Consider the following 21,434-nt stretch of genomic DNA (forward strand, 5'->3'; position numbering starts at 1 on the left):
GCCTGATTTTCCGCCGAGTCGTGATGTTAAATGCTTCTTTGATCTTTTCTTTTTAAAATACCGTTTGAAAGGGAATACTCACCATTTGAAGCAAACACAGGTCATTAATATGCCTCTTTTCATGGTCTTCAGTTAAGTAAAATTTATTAATTATTAGCCAGGTTTGTCATGTTTAAAAAGCTAAGGAACATATGCAAGTGCATTCTTCCCACCAACCATTCTTCTATTGTTCTTCCATCTCCTATTCTCACCTCCCATATTGCCTCAGAGGTGGTTGAGTTCATCCTTTTCCCCCCTATTCAGCACTGAAACACATCTTTCAGGGATAAGGATAAATAAGGACTGCATAAGACAGTGATGGCAAACCTTTTAGAGACCGAGTGCCCAAAAACTGCCCCAGCCCGCCCCCGCTCTGTCCCCCACCCTTCCCCACCCCTGCTCCGTCCCCTGCTCCACCCTCCTGCAGGGCCACCCACCACCTCCACAGCCTGCTGCAGATCGCCCAGGTGGCCCTGCAGCGCCATGTTGGCCATGCCCTTCACCCACGCCCCAATGCATCATCTGCACGTGACAGGGCACGAGGGTGGAGTCTTGTCCCTGCTGCCTGGCTGCCATGTGCTTGGCTGCACTGCCCCGCATGGGCCACGCCTAGGGGTAACTCTCCTCTGGGGGGGCTGCTGGTGAGGGGGTCATGGGGGGAAGCGGGACTGGGGCGACGACACGTGTGCCCACAGAGAGGGCTCTGAGTGCCACCTCTGGCACACGTGCCATAGATTCGCCACCACTGGCATAGGGCCTCCCTCCACTTCATTTGAGTTAATTCTGAAGGGGGGGAAATACTCTCTGTACAGATATTACTCGACTTATGAACTTTTGAGTTGTGAACTTGTGCTGATATGAACAAACCTGTCCTCAACTCTAATCTAGAAAGTCCCAGAAGTCAGGAGAAGGCAGAAAAGGGTAGTTTATGATGTACTGCATACGTATACTTGGCAGCACTATTGCAAAAACCATCTGTTGAGAAGGACAGCTGCATCCCATGTCTGAGGGCATGGAGCCAATAGAATATGTCAGCTCATGGGGGGGGGGTAGAAGTGGACAAGGAGAGGAGGGAGTCACCAAGGTGAGGAGGAGTCTACTTCGCCTGAATACCAATCTGGGAGGGTTGGCCTGCAGAGTCCACAATTGATCAGGTGGTGAAATAAAAAAACAAGTTGAGCTGCGCCCACACCCACATCTTCCCTGAATACCCCCCTGAGAGGCTTTCAGTGGGGAAATGCCCCACCACCACCAAGAGAACATCCACTTGGTCATCCCCTAGGTACGTGGGACAAGAGGAAACCAAGGATAACTCTGCATGTTTTTTATGCCTGTTGGGCTTGTGAACAAAATGGACTTATTAGCAGCCTCTAGAAACGTAATCCATTTGTAAGTAGAGCAATGTCTCTGTTGCCGTGCACCATCCTGTATTCTGAAGTTCAGTGGGAAAAGCATTGGAAACATCGCTTTTCACCTTCTCACCAAGAGCTGTTAATAGGAAAGAAGATGCTGCTTTGCTTTCCTGCTTTTGCTTTCTATGATCAATCTAGATATAGATATATTTTCTTACATCTTAACATTATTTCAAAAGAATATTATGGTTGTGATCGGATCTCTCACTATTTAAAGACTGATAGCAATTTTTGCATAGATAAGAATAAAACAGATTAAATAGCTTTCAAATTAGAAAGTATAATAAACAAAGCTTAGATTTATAAAATTTTCCCTTAATGGAGATTTTATTTTATTTAGTTTTATCCCGCTTTTATTATTTTTTATAAATAACCCAAGAGGAGGAACATACCTAATATTCCTTCCTCCTATTTTTCTTCCCACAACAACAAACCTGAGACAGTTACCGAGGCAAAATCACCTAGCTGGTTGTTCACACCTAAAGTGGGATTAGAACTCAGTTTCTTGGTTTCTCAGCTTGACACCTTCACTACTGGATCAAGTTATGTTGGACGAGCCATGTAAACAAGATTACTTTTTGTTTTCCAGCCTATAACATCTGACATTTACTACCATTATATCATCGAATTGGCCTATTACTCGTCTCTTTTGTATTCACAGTTTACCGATATTAAGCGAAAGGTAAGAAACAAGTTTTTTTCTAAGATTTTTTTTTCCTAAACCTATAGGAATCTTTCTTAGTTAGCCAGGTTTAAAAAATCTGCCCATAATAATAGAAATACCACATTTTGTCCTTGATTAAATGCTATATAACAGATTACACCACAATTCAGAAGGTTAAAATATCTTAATTTGGCTAAAGCAATAATCTTTTGTCATTCTAAAAGTTATATCTGGAATATTTAGCTGAAGCATTAAATTAATTGTTTTTCAAAAACTGCTAGATGTTTTAATTTTTTTAAAAAAATATTCAATAAGTTTGCATCTGTGAGGCTCTTTTAAGATGAATGCTGTAGGATTGGCTTTTCTCATTCTTTAGCATTGCTAAAATTGCAAGGGTTGTGAGCAGCCTTCTTCAGAAGGAATTTCTAATGTTGGATGCTTATTTCAGAACAAAGTTTAATGGAAGGCTGTCTAACATTCATACAAACTCCACAAGTAAGATTGGAGGGCTCGTAAAAGAAGAATAGTAGTCCTTCTCTTTGCCCGGAGGTTTTTCCCATAAAATGAAATGCTGCCCTATTCAAACTAACTGCCTTGAAAAACAGAAAATAATTATATTCTGGGATTAGGATTGTTTTCTGACGCCTTGCAGCAGAGAAACTATTTTTGTTTTCAATGAGATGCATAGATAATTTGGATAGCATTGATAGTCTTGAATCTTAAATTTCAGTTAGACTTAGTGCATTGCATACGCTTTTGTGTGAGCGTATACATCAGTTGATTAGTGATGAAGTTGTCTTACTGCATTCATCAATTTGCAGGGTTCACAGTATTATAAGCATCCATCCCAGTGGGTCCCTGCAGGACTTGGCCCTGCTTCCCACCCTACGTGGTCCCACACCTTCCTCCCCTCCCCCCCACAGATCCATCACTTATTTTTTCAGTAGAACTGCCCCAGGCATCTTAAGGAACATATATTTTCATTGTGTCTATTTCAAATGGATGGAGCAAAATCCTATGAGGTTGATTTTATAATTAAAATTATACAATTCTTGTAATTGTAATTTTAATTGCTTCTACATTTTATCTTTTTATGGTTTGTAAGCAACCATAGTTGCCTTATTGGTGAGAGAGGCAGCATATAAATTTAGCAAATACATAACTAAATAATTGTAATTCAATGGTAGGGAGGGAAGAAAGGGAGGCAAATAGATAGGATTACTATAGGAGTAAAATGACAGAATTGTTAGGGCCACAAATAAACTACATAATCCTGTGCTACCTAAAAGTGGTTCTTTTCGCCACAAAATACTAATGAGCTTTGAAAACGTAGGCTTTCAAAATTAATCAGGGTTTCTGTCATACCTTTGAAGGGTAGAGACTTCACTGAGAAGGAAGAAGCATAGTTTCTTAAGAGCATAATTGAGTAACTGAAGATTTGGAAACCAGCTCTCAGTAATTATTTTTAACTTGAAAGTATATTTTTGTGCTATCAAGCAGTTAGCACACCATAAAAAGTTTCCAAACTTAGATTATTCTGAATGCTTCTTTTTATCAGAGTACCGTATTTTCCGGCATATAAGACGACTTTCTAAACCCTGAAAATCTTCTCAAAAGTCGGGGATCGTCTTATACGCCCAGTCGTCTTATACGCCGGAAAATACGGGTATTCTATTTTATTCCTTTACACATGTGGTTTGGCATATTACTCATCAAGTTTTCTCTCCCCCCCCCTCTCTCGCTCAAACTCTATATTTTAACTGGAAAAGTTGGGGGTTGTCTTATACGCCCAGTCGTCTTATACGCCGGAAAATACGGTACATTAATTCCTTGATCATTATAGCTATTTCTATCCTGTTTCCTCTAAATTCAGGATTTCTTCATGATGTTTGTCCATCATGTGGCTGCTGTTGGACTGCTCATCTTCTCCTACTTAAACCACATGGTGCGAGTAGGTACTTTGGTCATATGTCTCCATGATTCAGCAGATATATTATTAGAAGTGAGTACCCTAGGTTTTAATTATTTAATACTACTGTATAATTCAGTCTACAGTATTGATTTCCTTACCATTAATTTATGTGGGATTTTTTTCCCCACACAATAAAAGATTAAAACAATGTGTTATGCTGTGTATACATGGTGATTTGTAAGTAGTCCATTTAAGGCAACGGCTGTTTCTTAAAACCATTTGGAAATCATTTGTGAATGACCTAGTGGTTAAGGCACCAGGCTAGAAAACCGGAGATCATGAGTTCAAGTGCTATCTTAGGCATGAAGGCCAACTGGGTGACCTTGGGCCAGTCACTCACTCACTCACTCTCTCTCAGTCCAACCTATCTCACAGGGTTGTGTTATGGGGAAAACAGAAGGAGGGAGATGTATTGGATAAGTTTACCGCTTTGAGTTGTTTGTAAAAATAATAAAGATGGGATACAAATAAATAATCATCTAAACGTTCTTGGACGACCCTTCATGTCCATCACTATTAACGGCAAAGACTTCAGTATGTAAGGAGCATTTGTTTGGAAATATATACTGTCACTACAAGTAGTCCTCATTGAGCCACTGCTTCATTTAGCAGCCGTTTGCAGTGATGAAAAGGCAACTTGACAACCAGTCCTCGCATTGGCAGGTCTATAAAGCAAAAGAAAGCTGAATTAAAACGAGAAGCACAGTCATGCTTTCACTTAACGACTAAGTTGCCAGTCGCAATTATGATTGCTAAACAAGGATTGCCTGTAGTTGTAACTGATACTGACTGGTGTTATTGGATAACACCAGGCCTGAAGCTTCTTAATTTGAGAGGCTATTATTTGAGTGTTCTTGATCTTTGCCATATTCATTTTCTTTTAGTTCTTTCTGAACTTGTATTTCGAACATAAAGGATATTGGGCTATTTTGTATTTTTTTTCTTCATTTTTCATTGTGCCAAGATCAGATTCACAGTTACTTTTTCTTTAAAAAAGAAAAAGAAAAAAAGATACTCAGTCAGTAGAATCTTTTATCTAAATAATAATTTTGCTAGATGGGCAGCTAGAGTTGTTTTAATGCTTTCTGTTTTTTTCTAGCTTGCAAAGTTGTTCAACTATGCGAAGTATCAGCGACTCTGTGATGCCACTTTTATAATATTTAGTGTAGTGTTTCTTATTACCCGCTTGGGGTTTTTTCCTATTTGGTAAGTATGATGATGTGGATACCTAGCTGTAAATTATATATATTGGAAAGATCAAGGAAGTGGTTTGGTGGAGACTTAATAGTGCAGTATTCTCAGAGGTAGAAATAGCATGCAGGTTATTTAATTGTATAATTTTTATTTGTAAAATATAACAAACAGAAAAATAATATGTCAATAATGGTTGAATTAAAATTATACTTAATGATCCTGAAAATAAACTAAATTTTAAGGGAAATATATCAAAATCCATAAAATATTCATAACAATTAATCAAATATTACTAAATCAAAGCTGTATAAAACGTTGTCTTCTCAGTTTTCGAATATAAAAGCATTTCAAACATTAATCAAGAATACATCTCTTGACTTCAGTCTCCAACATCAGGGTAAAATTCTTTCCATCTACATAAGATAATTCTCTTTATTGAGCCTTAGGCTTGATAAATTCAAAGTTCTTTATAAAATGTTGAATTCCATAGTATTCAGCATCACATTTATAACTATGTTTTTCCCCAGTGTTTATTGTACATACAAACAGGCAAATATATATTGATTTAGGACCAGAAGAGAATGATGGAAGAACATGACCAAATCATGTGGGTCAAGAGTCGTCAAGCATCTTACAGTGCCAAAACAGAGACTCGCTTTAAAAAAAAATTGAGAAGTCCAATAAACTCAAAGGTTTTTGAGAAATTGGTTTCAAGTCTTAGTCACAAGAAATCTTATTTTACATTTTTTTTAACTGACATCCATTGATTTTGGAATTGAATAGTCCAATTCCTTATTCCACATATCATAAACATTACTAATATTATCTTTTCATGGTTTAAAGAAAATTGTAATAGCTTTATACTATAACCCAGGGGCATGTAAGATCTGGGAAGGTTACTAATTCCTGAATTAATTGAATATAGTTTGTTGATTTCTTCCTGGTTTTCACTGTATTATTTCAAGGATTCCATTTGGCCTTGATTAATTCCTACAGGAATCCCTATAATTTGTGGGTCAAAGGTAAAAAGACACATTTTTCCTTATGAGGCTTGCTGTGAGTAATCTCAGGCTGCAGAGTCACTCCAGAAGGCCTGATGAAACTTTTCCTCTTCTAACACTTGTCCAGTCTCATTAGTTTTGTAGTTTCATGGTTATCCTGAAGTTCAATGATGCTTATGTTGCTGGGATACCATTCTGAGCAAAAAGAGTCAGGAACATGGGCCAGTAAGTTTTGGAACTTGGCATGTGCCACATGGTTAAGTAGCTCCAATACATTTTCTAGTAAAAAGAGAATTAGTGCCTTCTGCAAATTTAGCAAATAATTAAATCCTTAATGATTATGAGATCATCATTGAATATAGAATCCATGGGTCCTTAAATGACCCCACAAGACAGATTTCAGTTATTGATCTGATGGATTTTCTATTATGGATTATAGGTAGAATATTACCCAGAATGTTAGCCAAAGTTATCAGATTATAGAAGATGAATGTGTACTTTTGTCCTTGTTCTTAGTAATAGTTTTACAGGCAGTTCTCAACTTATGACAGTTCATTCAGCGACTATTCAAAACTATGAGGGCACTGAATGAAAGGATCTGCGACACCTGCCTGAAGTTGCGGCTGCTGCAGTGCCTCCATGATCATATGAAAAAAATTCTGGTCCCTGACAATTGGTCCACTTTTACAACCGACCACAGGAATGCTGTAGCAATTCTCCATCACTCTGCCCCCCCCCCCCAAATCCTGCACCACTGGGTGGCCCCAGGCCTTGGGCTTGTTTCCTACCCTGCTGAGTCCCATGCTCTCCTCCCCGCCCACCTCCGTCATGGCTCAGTCTACTTACCTTTTCCATAGATCTTCGGGAAACCATTGATCTGCCTCTGGATACAGGACAGAGGCCGCATTGCACTGTCCTGGAAACAGGCGCCATTTTGGGGAATGAATTGTGGCCACTCTGAAACTGCCCAATCTGGTATGACAACACATGCCCTCCATGTATGTGGGAACTGGGGAAGCACTGTGCTCCGGACCTGGGCCTTCACTAGGCCTCCCAGGAATTCTCCCAAGACAACCCATGCTCCACTGAATAATATTTGCTACTCAACAATAATGCTGATATGAGGAGTAATTAAATTTACATGCGGATGGATTCAAATTGATTCAATTGTTGGTGTTGCTGTTGTTAGAATTTTATCCTCAAGGTGGTGAACATACATTCCTGTCTCTTTTTAGGTCAGGATAGACGAGAACTCCTCAGGCAAGAAAGATGCATTGAATCCTTGGAGAGCTGCTTTGTGCCCAAGATATTTTACATTTTAGTTTGGAGAGAAATATGTCTTTAATATTTAGTTCCAAAGATAAGCTTCTACCTGAGTTTAGGAGGGAATGCACTGAGATATTGTTACCTTGTTAATTTTCTTGGCACTCTGGTATTTGCAGATAGCACTTTTTTTTTTTAAACGTATGGTTGCCAGTCTTAATGATTGGGCCATATTAGCCTACTCGGCTATATCGCTTAGCAAACCATTATTAGGTGGTAGGAAGGCAGTGAATTTTTAATGTTTTCACTATCCTTATTTTAATGCCCTGGTTTCCTAATGGAGTCCGTTTCTCTCAGATTACACTGGGAAGTAGCTCTGCTGTTCCTTTGCTATGTGTTTTGCAATACCATGTGGCACTTCTTAGACTGCAAAGAGTGGGCTAATTTTTCCCCTCTCCTGGCAAAGAGGTCTCTCCTCTGAAAACCACAAGGCAAACGTAGCTAATGAAGACTGGCAGGAGAGGAGCTGCCAAGTCTCATGAGCTCCATCTACAAAAGTAAGCTGACTTCATTAGCTTTCTTTTCAACTTTCTATGTGGCTCTTTTTGAAGTTAGCTTCAAAGTTAGTTAGTGGAAAGCCTACGATAGGTTGATTACACATTGTATTTATTTTAAAAGATTTGTGTAGTCACCCATCTGAAACCACTTTTCTAATTCGGGGAGACTTATAAGTCTTCCGAACCCTGAAAATCGTTTTAACAAAATAAAACGGACCATTTTCACTGTTCTCAAGAAAGAAATTGGTAAGCAATTCACCAGATTACCCAAATCGTTGTGGGGGGAAAACCCAAGTGGAGAGAAAACTGGAATCTCTTCACAGATACCTGTTGTTATATCAGCACTTAAAGATTTGAGGCATTTTCACTCTTTATGGGGGGAAAATTGCAAGGGAAAGAAGTTTCCGCTGATTCAGATTACCTATTCCCGATCTAGAATTTGGGCCTTGTCAAAGTTCAGAATAAGACAATGAATGCAAACCTCTTCTTGTTTGATTTCTAGGATACTGAATTCTACAATGTTTGAAAGCTGGAAACTAATTGGCCCCTACCCATCCTGGTGGTTGTTCAATAGCCTTCTCTTAATTATACAAGTATTACATATCATCTGGTCCTACTACATCATTCGCATTGCCTACAAAGCTGTGGCACGAGGAAAGGTATGCATGACTAATTTCATTACCAGAAAAATGAGTTATGGCTTTCATTTTCTTCAAAAGACATTTCTTCAAAATGTCAAAAGAGTCAGTCACTCTGAAAAAAGAGAGTTGCCACCTTACTGAAGGTTTCCATCTTAAATCATACTGTAATGCAAATAATATTTCTGTATTGTAATACTCAGCAAAGATTATTTCAGACGAACTTCACTCTAATAAATACCTAGGTTCGTTAATATTGTTTTCTTGACAACACAATGGAAATGGTGTGCCACAGCTTTCTTCCATATTTTTCTCAACTTCCCACATTAACCTTTAGCATTGAGATTTTTTAATAGTCTTTCATCCAAGTGTAAACAAGGTTCATCTCTGCTTAGGGCTTGTATGTTTGTTTTTTGAAATCACCAAGATCAGCTAGATTTTTGTCATCTAGACTACTTTGTGCAAATCAGATCAGTTTTTCATGCCTTTTAGTCATGCCTGTAGGACTCAAGTTGAGTTTATTAAAAAATACCTGATTTTTCACCGTTCTTTATTGCATCAGGAAAGAAAATGGGGACAGGAAAGGTAGAAATAAGTGGCTGTCAAGGGTGCGACAGTGGGGAAGGACTCCTCATGGATTAATGTATTATGAAATGTAAATAACATAAAATTTATAGACACTTGCTTATGAAACCATTCCACTCTGGAAGTATTGAGTAATTCAGTTTTTTAAATCTGGAATTGAATCAGCTGTCCTCCAAACATTGTGTAATGTTTGGAGATAGAATGATAGCTGGTGATATTTTCATTCCTATTCTGGGCCAAGCCCATGCATGACTATTGACAGCTTCATGTGAAGGGGACAAGACTCCTTCTGCTATCCCTGATCTCCTTGCTACATTCTCTCTGTTCCATTTTTGGAAATGCAATCCTAGTGGTCATGCCTTGGAAAGGGAAAGATGCCACTTCTGTTTGTGTGCTCAGAGGTTGGTGTAAAGTTGAATTAATGTAAGACAGAGGTCCCCAACTTTTTTGGTTTGGCGGCCCGGAAAGGGAGGCAGGCACCATTATACATGTGCAAGCGCAAAAATGGGTCGCATGTGAGCACATGCACATGCACACATGACCATGCGCAAACGGGCCCACGCGAGTGCCACGAATGGGGTGGTCCTAGCACCAGCGGGATGCTCAGGGTGGTGCTAGTACTGGTGGGATGTTTGGGGCGGCTCTAGCGCCAGTGGGGTGCTCGGGGAGGCGCTAGCACCGAGGGACCCTTACACCAGCACTAGTGTGAATGTGGGAGGTGAGTACACACCCACACGCATGTGCACTGACCACCTTCATGCGGCCTGGTGACCAAGAGGCCACGGCCCAGTAGTGGGTGACTCCTGATGTAAAGCAAGCTTATGTAATTGGAGCACCTGATGTTATATGTGGCCATCAGTTATCTAGATAGAGCAAGTTGTGTTGATAGGAAGAGAGTTACAAATCTATGCTAGGTTATGCAAGTAACTGAAGCAGTGTCTTTAGCTTGGAAAAAATGCTCATCAATTTGCCCTTCCCCTTTGGGTTCCTACATACTTTCAAACCCAATTTTTTAAAAAATAATTGTGAAAAACAAGTTTCCAAGGTGTCAAATATTGTGAAATCACAAATCATACATGGGACATTATGTAGAGCCGTGGTGGCACAATGGTTAGAATGCAGTAATGCAGGCTAACTCACTACTCACTCCAGGAGTTCGATCCTGACTGGCTCAAGGTTGACTCAGCCTTCCATCCTTCCAAGGTCAGTAAAATGAGGACCCAGATTGTTGGGGGCCATAGGCTGACTCTGTAAACTGCTTAGAGAGGGCTGTGAAGCACTATGAAATGGTATATAAGTCTAAGTGCTATTGCTATTATGCCCAATGGTTACCATGTTCTAATTTAAAAAAAAATGGAGATTGCATGACAAAAAATGTCCTGAATTCAGTTTTTATACTATCAGGGAAGGGGAGGGGACTCTCACTGAAAAATCACAATGCATGTTTATTTTTTGTGAAGTTTGTGCTTTTATATGAAAAGAATTCTTCCAGATTAATTATTCTCTTTCATGCTTTTAATTATTAAAAAATGAAGAGATTTAGTGTTAAAACTTCATCTACTTGCTGATGAGACAGGGTTAGAACCATAACTGCTAGTCTATAAGGAAAAGATTTTTCAAAAGCTTTCATGAAAATATAAATATTATCTCAGTAATAATCACAGTGCAGTTATTGAAGCATTATGTAAGAACCACTTGTATAAAAACTACATTTCACATTTCAAGATTCTCAGGAATTTGTGCCATGAGAAGATCTAAATCAGGGCTTTCCAACCTTTTCACCCATTGGACCACTTTTAGGGTATGGCAACATCTGAGTACCACCAGCAAGGTGTCAAAAACTTGATGACCAAAAAAAAAGGAAAAAAGTAATAAAGTACAGGTAGTCCTTGACTTACAACAGTTCGCTTAGTGACTGTTCAAAGTTACAATGGCACTGAAAAAGTGCCCCCCAAGCCACAGCCGAGCAAGACATCTGCCTGCCCGCCCGGCCGCACTCTTCCTCCTGTCTGAGGTTTTCATTGTTGTGAGCATTTCTGTTGAGGATTGGCAGCGGGGGTGCGGTGGGGGGGTGTTTAGTTTTTATTCCCCCTGTCTGCTGGGTAGTTGCAGCAGGTTTTGGTCACTTCACATGACCCTGGGACACTGTGACCGTCATAAATATGAATCAGTTGCCAAGCATCTGAATGTAAATCACAAGACCCTGGAGATGCTGCAACATTCCAGCTGATTGGTGCTTCTTAAGGGCTCAGCAGAAGCACCAGAATCAGCGCCGAGCTTCAGCTGGAGCCTGGCGCTGATCCTGGTGCTTCCGCTAAGCCCTGACAGCCCTGCAGCTCCAGCTGTCTCTCACTCGGATTTGTGTGGTGCTGCCACCGGTTCACCTCATTCCCCTTCCCCACTACCACTTTTCTAGGATGGTCGCGTACCACCTGCCAGGTGCCAATGTACCACAGGTGGTACCCGTACCACTGGTTGAAAAGCCCTGATCTAAATCACACATCTATGGAGATTCTCAGTCATCCAGGTCATATCCCAAAGATGCTTTTTCATGAGGCAACTGGACTCTCTTGTTTTTCTTTGAAGACGTTTCGCTTCTCATCCAAGAAGCTTCTTCAGCTCTGACTGGATGTGGGGTATTCCACCCACAGGAATTCCACCCACTCACTGTATAGTCATGTGGACGATACTTGGGTCAAGATCAAAACACAAGAATTGGAAGCATTCACCAAACATATCAACTCGGTGGACAGATACATCAAATTCACACATGAAGATGTTAAGGAAAATAGTCTAGCCTTGCTGGACTGTGCAGTATACATTAAGGAAGACAGACGCCTTAATATCAAAGTTTACAGAAAACCCCCACACAGAGATCAGTTTTTACATTTTGATTCTCACCACCCACTGGAGCACAAAATGGGCATTATCAGAACCTTTCACCACTGAGCTGAAGGCCTGCCTACCAGCAAAGATGGGGAAAAAAAAGAACTAAGACACATCAAGGAAGCCCTCAGAATTTGTGGCTATCCCAAGTGGACCTTCATCAAATCCCAAAAAAGACCCAGCAGGAGCTCCTCCATAACAGACAAAAAAGAAAACAATAAACAAAGCAACATAGTCATTCCATACATTGCAGGAATATCGGAAAAGCTCAGGAGGATCTTCAGCCAACACAACATAGGTGCACACTTCAAACCCAAGAGTCCACTAAGGCAGAAGCTTGTCCACCCCAAGGATAAAACCCCCAGACACAAACTGAGCAGCGTGGTACATGCAGTACAATGCAGTGAGCCATGCGCAGTTCTGTACATTGAGGAAACAAAACAACCACTTCATAAACACATGGCACAACATGGGAGAACAAACCCATCAGGACAAGATTCAGCAGTCCACCTGTATTTAAAAGACAAAGGCTTCTCTTTTGAAGACAGCATTTTGGACAGAGAGGACTGCTGGTTTGAAAGAGGGGTCAAAGAGGCCATCTATGTCAAAATTGAACAGCCCTCTCTCAACAGAGGGGGGGGGACAACATCATCTATCTTCAGTCTACAACAGAGTCCTTTCAACAGTTCCAAGAAGGCTCCACACCCATTGGCACTACTCAGGTGACCCTGACTACAAAGATAAATCTCCAGGTGGCCTCAATGACTCTCTAAAAGAATGCAAATGACCAGCTGTCTGCAAGGAGTATAAATCATTCCATTTCCCACCATCCAGTCAGAGCTGAAGAAACTTCTTGGATGAGAAGTGGAATGTCTTCAAAGAAAAACAAGAAAGTCCAGTTGCCTCATGAAAAAATCATATTTGAGATATCTAAATCACATTTAGTTTATGTCCGAATAGAAGAAAGAAACAAAATTTCTAATAAATCAAAATATTTTATTACTGAACTCTTCTTCCCTTTACATAGTAACTATTTCAGGCCTGTGTCTGCAGTGTTGCTGTTAAAAATGAGATTCTTGACATCTGTAACCTGCAAAATTATAGTTCATTGAGTCAGTGTAGTTTTTACTTCTTTTCTTCTGAGATCAATATGTGAGAGCAGAGAAAATGGGTTTTTGTACATCAAGTCTCATACTTTAGAGAGGTGGTTTAGCTGTACTTACTGTAACCCTGTAAAGAAAGCTTTAATGTTATAGGCAGGGGTAGGCAACCTTGGCTCTTTTATGATTCATGGACTTCAACTCCCAGAATTCCTGAGCCAGCCATGGTGGCTCAGGAGTTCTGGGAGTTGAAGTCCGCGAGTCATAAAAGAGCCAAGGTTGCCTACCCCTGGTATAGGGTTACCTGCCTGAGCAGGGGGTTGGACTTGATGACCTCCAAGGTCCCTTCCAACTTTTATTATTATTATTATTATTATTATTATTATTATTATTATTATTATTATTATTATTATTATCTATCTGATGTAATGTAAGAGAGGGCTTATTTGTAATGTAGGAAAGGGATTGTAGAATTTACAATCATTGGATTCATCATTACTTGAATCTAAATGATTTAGGATTAGAGTGTTGAACTAGAGTCCCAGTAACCAGTATTTATTTTACAAATATAAGCAATTCTATTCCAGAATTATGCATTTATTTTTCAAAAGAACCTTTTTTATGTTTGGATGATTTTTCTGTACTATGTATTCCAATTATCCCCATTTTCTGTTTGTATCTTGCTATTTTTCCTTTCTCTAAGTTTATTTTGCAGTTACTAATTTAAAAGCGTATGTGTGTATTTCTGCTGAATGGCTATAAATAATTTCCAAGTTGGGGGTCTCTTCTCTTTGCTTTTCTCTCCTGATCAGGTTCCTAGTCAGGAGTGGACTTTTCCCTGTAATCTCCATTCTCTCTCATTCCTTTTCTCTGTACCAGACTGAAGTTGTATCTCTTCTTTTTTTATGTAAGTGCCATCTCTGCTACAGTTGTAAGGGAAAGGGGGAGGGCTGCCTTTCCCCCCCCTCCTGGGCTTTAAATGCTATCATCCCAAATTAAATCTCAGCTGCCTAATGTCAAGTGGAAACTGCTTCACGCGTCTTTTAAATTGTTATTACTCTGAAAGTTTGGACTAGGAGGCTATAATCTTCAGTACTATTCATCCCTATAACCACTTGTTATATTCCATTTTAAAGTTATTTGCATTTAATAAATCTTTTCTTTTTAAAGTAAAAAAGTAATTGGGAATGCCAGACACAATAAAATGTTAAAAATATTTTATTTTGGATCACATAAGCTTTATGATGAAAAACTACTGTGTACAAAATATAAAATCCTGCTCATCTCATTGCATCTCAAAATAATCCTTTTACTCATCTTGGGAAAGTTAAGATGAGATTTTACCAAATAGGTGTTGTATAGGGCCCATAATTCCAGGTCTCCTCCTGATGGTATACGGCAGGGGTAGGCAACCTCGGCTCTTTTATGACTCATGGACTTCAACTCCCAGAATTCCTGAGTCAGCATAGCATAGCTGACTCGGGAATTCTGGGAGTTGAAGTCCATGAGTCATAAAAGAGCCGAGGTTGCCTACCCCTGGTATAAGGTGAGGGAACCTGTCATAATGCCCTAAGCACATAGGACCAAGCCATCATGGTATTTAAAAGTTAAAATTGGGACAACTTATAATTGGAATTGGCACAGAAATCCAGAATATAAACGCTTTAAAAGTGTTTCCCAATAGCTTTCTTTACAGCTGCTTCAGGAAAACAATAGTCATAAATTAAGAATAGATCACAGTCCACTTTGTTCTGTGTTCTCTTGTGCAAGAAATTTCAGGCAAGAGCAGAATAATTACAGCTATGAAAAGTAGGTCTCTCCAGTTGGCCTTAGCAATCATTAACTTGCCACTGGTATGGCTTTATTCTGATTTTTATGTGCCTTGCTTAGGCTGTTCAAAGTGCATACACCTGGCTGAGAGTAATCAGGGGTGAGGCTAGTCTAAGCACATTCTACCGTTGTTAGCCTTGTTAAATCAGAGGTGTACCTGCCTTGGCAAGTGCTCAAATGATACTATAAAATCATTTAAGTTGGCTCTGAAGAAATTTACCAGTTCAGCCTCCTTATTAATCTCAATTAATGCTTTTACTTTTCTTTCAGCAGTAATATAATGCCACCTTGTGGCAAGCCAAACTGCTAAACCTTTGAGGTTTATGGAATTCTGGTTTTTCCCCCTCTTTCAGTCGAAATAAGATATTGATCGGCATTCCAATATCAATTAGTCAACTGGTCCATTTCTGCTAATGTGAAAAGCTTCCTCTATCATTCATGCACTAGTAACTACAAAACTCAAAATTATGGCAATAATTACTTTTGCTGTTACCGTAGTTTCTGATAAAACCTTTTCGATCAACTTCTTGCTTACTAAAGTGACGTAATTATAACAGTGCAATAGAATCACTTTTGAATTACTATACTGGGGAATATTGTTATATTTGGGTCAATTTGAGTGATTTGGAATGTAAAACCTGTTTCCTCCAATGTTTGATACAATTGACATAATTTTGTTATCAAGCTATATTTTCTTACTATCAAATTCATGGGGCACATAGAAGATGATATTCAGGAAAATAAATGATATGTATAATGTTCCTATGTATGTATTCTATTCAGAATGTTTCCATTTCAGTTTAGATGTCTCCCTTGATCTCTTTATTGTGATTTTCAATTGTCTTCATTATATCAAAATAATGTTGTGTTATAGTTTATCTAAACTGTCTCAGTTATTCACGTTTTTGCAATTTTCTTTGAGATGAAATAATTATCAAAGTGATATTATAGTGGGAATTAGAAGAGACCACTTCTTCATCATTAGCCAGGAGCTGATCATACTAAATATATCAAATTATTTTCAGATTTGCGAATTTGACAGCTGTGAATTTTTGCAGAATATTTCTGTTCAGCTTTAAATTAAATTTGATGGATATGTTCAGTTCTTTTTCCTTTCCCTATTTAATGTGTGTTGATTCTGAGCTGATCAAATTGTACTCCAGGGGATTCTGCTAATAGAAACATGATAGGTATAGAAATACCGTCAGATATTTTTCTGTCGTTCTATCTAGGCTATCTTTAACAAATTCTTCAACTGTTATTTATTATTCTACAGCTCCTTGCTTCTTCTTTGTATTGCAAGCTGAGATGTGTTCTCTGTTTAAGACCAATCTTTTTTCTCATGTGCTTTGTATCTGATTATTTTGTGGCAACATTCTCTGTGGTCCCAATGATTACTTCATTGACTTAATATAAAAATGGGAGAAGATAAAAGAGTCAGAAGATGGGCTATTTTTTCCATTACTTTGCTTGAATACCTTAGGGTGAAAGAGATGAGATCAATTCAGAATAATGGTTGGGAATTACCCATCTTGTCTTGTGATACTGCTTTTTTTCCAAGATAAGTTTGTGGAGGATCCTCTCTTTCATCTGAGATGTTTTGTTGGGCAGGTTATGGAACACCATATCTTAGGAAGATCAATCTAGCTTCTTTAATTTTACTATAATCAGCTATTTTAAAGACACTTTAAATATTCTTAAGAACATTAAATCTATTTAATTTTTAAGGCTATTTTTATTAATATATAAACATTTTGATTGTTAACTAGGATGTCTTTGAAAGAGAAAAGGCAGAAAACAATTTGTTATTAATAAAAATATATTCCTGTAGAGAATTTAATATATAATTAATGCTATCTGCTCTTTTCACCATGTACTAGCATGTGCATCTATGATTCTGCCTCCCTCAAAATTATTTTCATTATTTTTTGAGCAAACTTTGCTCTCAAAGAAAGCTTGATGATTTTTGAGGCCATCCAGTTTCGTGGTATTGTTGGTCTTTTTTAAGTTCTTCAGTTCCATAATTAAATGTTTAAACTGTACCATTTAAAGAACAAGCATCTACTGTATATGAGCTTGTTTTTAACTATTTTTAAATTCCTTATTTGTGGTATACTTCTGCTTCTTTTTATCAGGTATCAAAAGATGAGCGCAGTGATGTGGAGACCAGCTCTGATGATGATGATGTGACTTCAAACAACAGAAAAGGAATTCTTAATACTCCAAGCAATGATCGCAATCGGATAAATGGCCATGTAATTAGTGACCAATGGGCAGAAGAGTAAAAACGGGACAGCTGCCCCCACTCTAAAGATTTGAATTCAAATACCTAGAAATGCCCCCAGTTACAAGAAATTTTTAATCAACTGCCACATCACTCCCAAATCCTCCAGCGAATCTGAAACAGGCACAGCATGGGCAATTTTGCACAGGATGAAGAAGCTGATTACTAGTGCAAACCCTTTTTCGACTTTAACTTTTAAAAGAAAATAAGCCATTTTGTATTTAATGTTTGTTTGAAATATGTAAGAGAGAAGGAGAGAAAGTAGACTTCAGAACATTTTTTCTTTGTTAAGCTTGATCACTAACGAGTTCTGTCTGCTTTACTACATTCCAGGATATTTGGACAGTCAGTCCATATTTCTTGTAGGACCTACTTATGTCCTAGGATGCTAAACTGGGCTACACCTAAACAACCTGAGGATTGTGGTAGAGTGAAGGGTTTGCTTATTACTGCATGGCATATCAATGGTAAAAAAAATTTTCCTCATGTCATCTTACTGAGTGATAAGAAAGAGAAAGCTGGCATTTATTATTTTTCTTGAGTGGTGCAGCATCTCCAAAGTCTTCATTGTGCTTTTTTTTTTTTTTTTTTACAAACTCTGGATTTGAGTTCATGTAAGAATTACCAAACAAAACGAGTAGTTTTCAGCGATAGGATTATAGATAGGGATGACCAGTGTTTGTTGCTGACTGTCCCATAAAGATAAGTTGTGAACGTACCCATGTTTTGAGAAGAAAAGTGATATCCCTGACGAACCTCAATCTTGCGTGATACTGCTGGGAAGCAGTGGCTGTCTCAGAAGGACTGGATGGGTCTCCTGCCCCCACTTGCCTTTTATTCAACGGTACTTCAAAGGAGATGGAAGATGGGGAAGTGTTGTTAGGACTTGGGCTTTGGAAATCCCCTGAATTATCCTCATTTTATATTATTGTTTACTCTGTGATTAAAAAGTGCTTGATGAATAGGATCTATGGATTTTGTTTTACTGAGAAAGGTAATTTTCACTGTGGTCTTGAGTTCTATTTTACTAGCTTGCTGTTGTTAAGATTTAATGACGAAAAAGAATGATCATCTTGACACTGCAGAAACAAATAGCTCATGTTTGTGTCTCAGTAGGTATGATTGCTGATCTAACCCTGAGCATGGCCTTCTGTTGGCATGGATGATGATCCTACATTTCCTCTTAGACTGTTTAAATATAATTTTCTTCATTACTTTTTATTTTTATTCTGGTGCAATGAAAATGGCTGGCAAAATTATCTGCATGCCAGGTAGCACATAGATTTAAAGAATTGATGGAATAGAAGGATCTACCTATAATCAACTGAAGAATGGTCAGGGAATAAATCATCACATGCAAAAAAATTCACATCTTTCAAAAGCTACTTAAACTATTCCCTATGCCAGAATAAACAAGTTGTTTGAAATGTGAGATATGTTGTTTTAAGATTGGGACAGGAAGTTGGTAAGAATAAAAAACTTACTCTGGTTTAATGAGTTGATTCTATTTGAGGAGGGGTTTTTTTTAAGGCCAGAAAGAAATGAAAACACATGGCAAATTATCTGTAAATAATTTTTTTAATAGTTGCTTCACAGTTTCTATTGTAGGAATGAGAGAAACTGTGAACGAAGAATCGAACGACTAAAGAGCCATACAGATACTTCCACTTTTTCAGCACAATTTGAAATTCACATTCTTCATGGCAAAAATCCCAGAGGTTTCTGATAAAGCAAACCAGTCTTCCATTTATTACGCATCCTATGAGGTGTTGAGTGTTCATTGCTTAGTATCATCAGCATTTATCCCTTGCTCCTTCAGTCGCTTATTTCTCTGATATGCCTGATATACACCACCACTCAGGAGGTAACCACCATATAGAGTAAGAAGCATCATGGAGCTCGAAAAGGTCTTGTAGCCAAAGTCAGCCAGCTGCTTTGCAGAAACCATTTTTGCTGCAAAGAAAGCAAAGAACTTAAATCATAATTAAGACACCTTGAGGGGAGACAAATGCAACCCTTTTAAATATATACATTGTATAGAACTTGTTAAAAGACTAGTGGTACAGGGATGTTTGGAGTTTAGCTGAATAGAGCAAGCCAAGTTAATGAAGGTTAAAAAAAAACTAGAATCACCTTGATCAGAAAAGAGAGTTCTCTATTACTATCATGATCTTTAATAGCTGGATCTCCTCCACGCTAGCTGATAAAAAATACTTAAAATGATATCTTATAGCAGCATAGACACATAAAGTTCATAAAATTACTTCACAGAAAGAGTAGGGGAAGCTTGGCACCAACTTTCAGCAGAGGTGGGTCAATCATCAGTAACTGAGTTTAAACATGCTTGGGATAAACACATGTCCATCATCTGACAATTTTTTAAAAAAAAAATTAAGAAAAAATTCAAAGGGCACTCAATGGAACGCTCAGTTTTTTTGCCATCAGTTTTCTATGTTTCTAAATTCTGAAAAACATTTAAAATCTGCTGTCCTTCCTTAGATCGAGTGCAGCATCTGATTCAGAACATGAATGGTTCAGGACAGCATTTTTTAGACAGAAGTCATACAACATGTGCTAAAAATAAGAGTTATGATCCTGTAACAATTCAAATGTTTGTGCATGAATACACTGAAAAGAGATTTAAAAATCACCTCTCTTGCAGCCTGTCTCTTAAATAAGTGTTGGTCTGACACCAAAATGAGTTTTGCAGGTTACTACAGGACAAGGATACTCAAATAAGCTTCCCAATGTCCCAAAGGTGCTTTTAAAAAGGCAATTTTCTTGGGTTTTTTTTTCCTTGAAAATATATTGCTTCTCAGTTCTTGAACTGAGACAGCCATGACCTGGATGATTTAGAATCTCCATAGACAAGCCTCCCAATGGATTATAGTGATGTCAGGGCAAAAAACTCCTCATGCAAAGACAGTTAGCTAACATTTTTGCCTTTAAAGCCAAATGTATTGGCTGGAGGCCTAATAGATGCACACATAGTCTCCACTCAGCAGGCTGGTAGGAAGAGAAAGTCAAAGCCACCACCCTGTCATTTACCAATGTTGAATCAACTGTTGATTTTTTGGAAGGTCCAGCAACCAACCAGAGTCCTCTCAAGATAGAAGATAAAAGCTCAGATTCCTTTTATTCTGATAGGATGCCACGGTTCTTGGGTTTTGCAGTAAGATGATGATTTCTTATGAATAAATCCAGGAGCCATTAATATATAAGCCAGACACAGGTTTCTCACCATCAGTGCTCAACTGGGTGGACCTTTAAAAAATGGTCTGCAAACTATTGATAGTAACAATGCTAGTAAATTGGCAATGGCTGCCTGTAGACGTTTACACTGCAGGCAGCCCACTTAATGCCCAAGCCTGCATTAAATGATGGCAGTAATAAAAAATGTTCTGATAGTGCTTTGGAAAATATTTCAATTCAATATATTTCATATCAGTTTAAATTGTGCCAGCAGCCTAAAGGAGTAGGAGTAGGAGTTAGAAGAGACATAAAGTATTCTTGAGCTAAGGGCTTTAAAGCTTATCAATACTATTTTGAATTTTGCCCGAAAATACAAGCTGGTAACTGGCAGTTTAATAGTACTTTTGCAATATGATCTTGCCTGTGAGTATCCTTGAACTATCTCACTGCTGTACTATAGACAACATGCAGTTTTCAGAACTTTTTAACGGTTTTCCTGGGATCTGATGAGAGACATATTGCAAAATCAACATTTGGGGGTTAAGAAAATACACTAAAGTAAGCACATCATTTTTTTTTTACATTTCTTACCAAGAATTATTTACTGCTAGTCAATAAAAGGTAATATACACACTCCCCTCCTTTTCCTGTACACACAGCAATTTGAAAATAGGAAAACATTGCAAAAGGTTTACACACACAAAACACTAGACTGTAACTTAAAATTGCTTTAATTGCCTTTGGTTTTCCAAGATGCAAAACTGAATTAATATATATGTACACGTGGCTATTTCTGAATACTCTAATCACATCCTAC

General features: G+C 38.3%; 1 protein-coding gene across 1 annotated transcript in view; it reads left to right on the forward strand.

Moving 5' to 3' along the window:
* CERS5 (ceramide synthase 5) overlaps positions 1–18,392 on the forward strand; it is a 43,229-nt gene extending 24,837 nt beyond the window's left edge. The window contains exons 6-10 of the mRNA XM_015831854.1: positions 2,041–2,133; positions 3,989–4,117; positions 5,187–5,293; positions 8,605–8,761; positions 17,277–18,392. Of these exons, the coding sequence (XP_015687340.1) occupies positions 2,041–2,133; positions 3,989–4,117; positions 5,187–5,293; positions 8,605–8,761; positions 17,277–17,426 (636 nt within the window). The 3' untranslated portion in view covers positions 17,427–18,392. The remainder of the gene's footprint in view (positions 1–2,040; positions 2,134–3,988; positions 4,118–5,186; positions 5,294–8,604; positions 8,762–17,276) is intronic.
* The last annotated feature ends 3,042 nt before the right edge of the window (positions 18,393–21,434 follow it).

This window comes from Protobothrops mucrosquamatus, unplaced genomic scaffold, assembly GCF_001527695.2.
Source record: "Protobothrops mucrosquamatus isolate PMUCROS unplaced genomic scaffold, P.Mucros_1.0 scaffold_282, whole genome shotgun sequence".
Lineage (NCBI taxonomy): Eukaryota > Metazoa > Chordata > Lepidosauria > Squamata > Viperidae > Protobothrops > Protobothrops mucrosquamatus.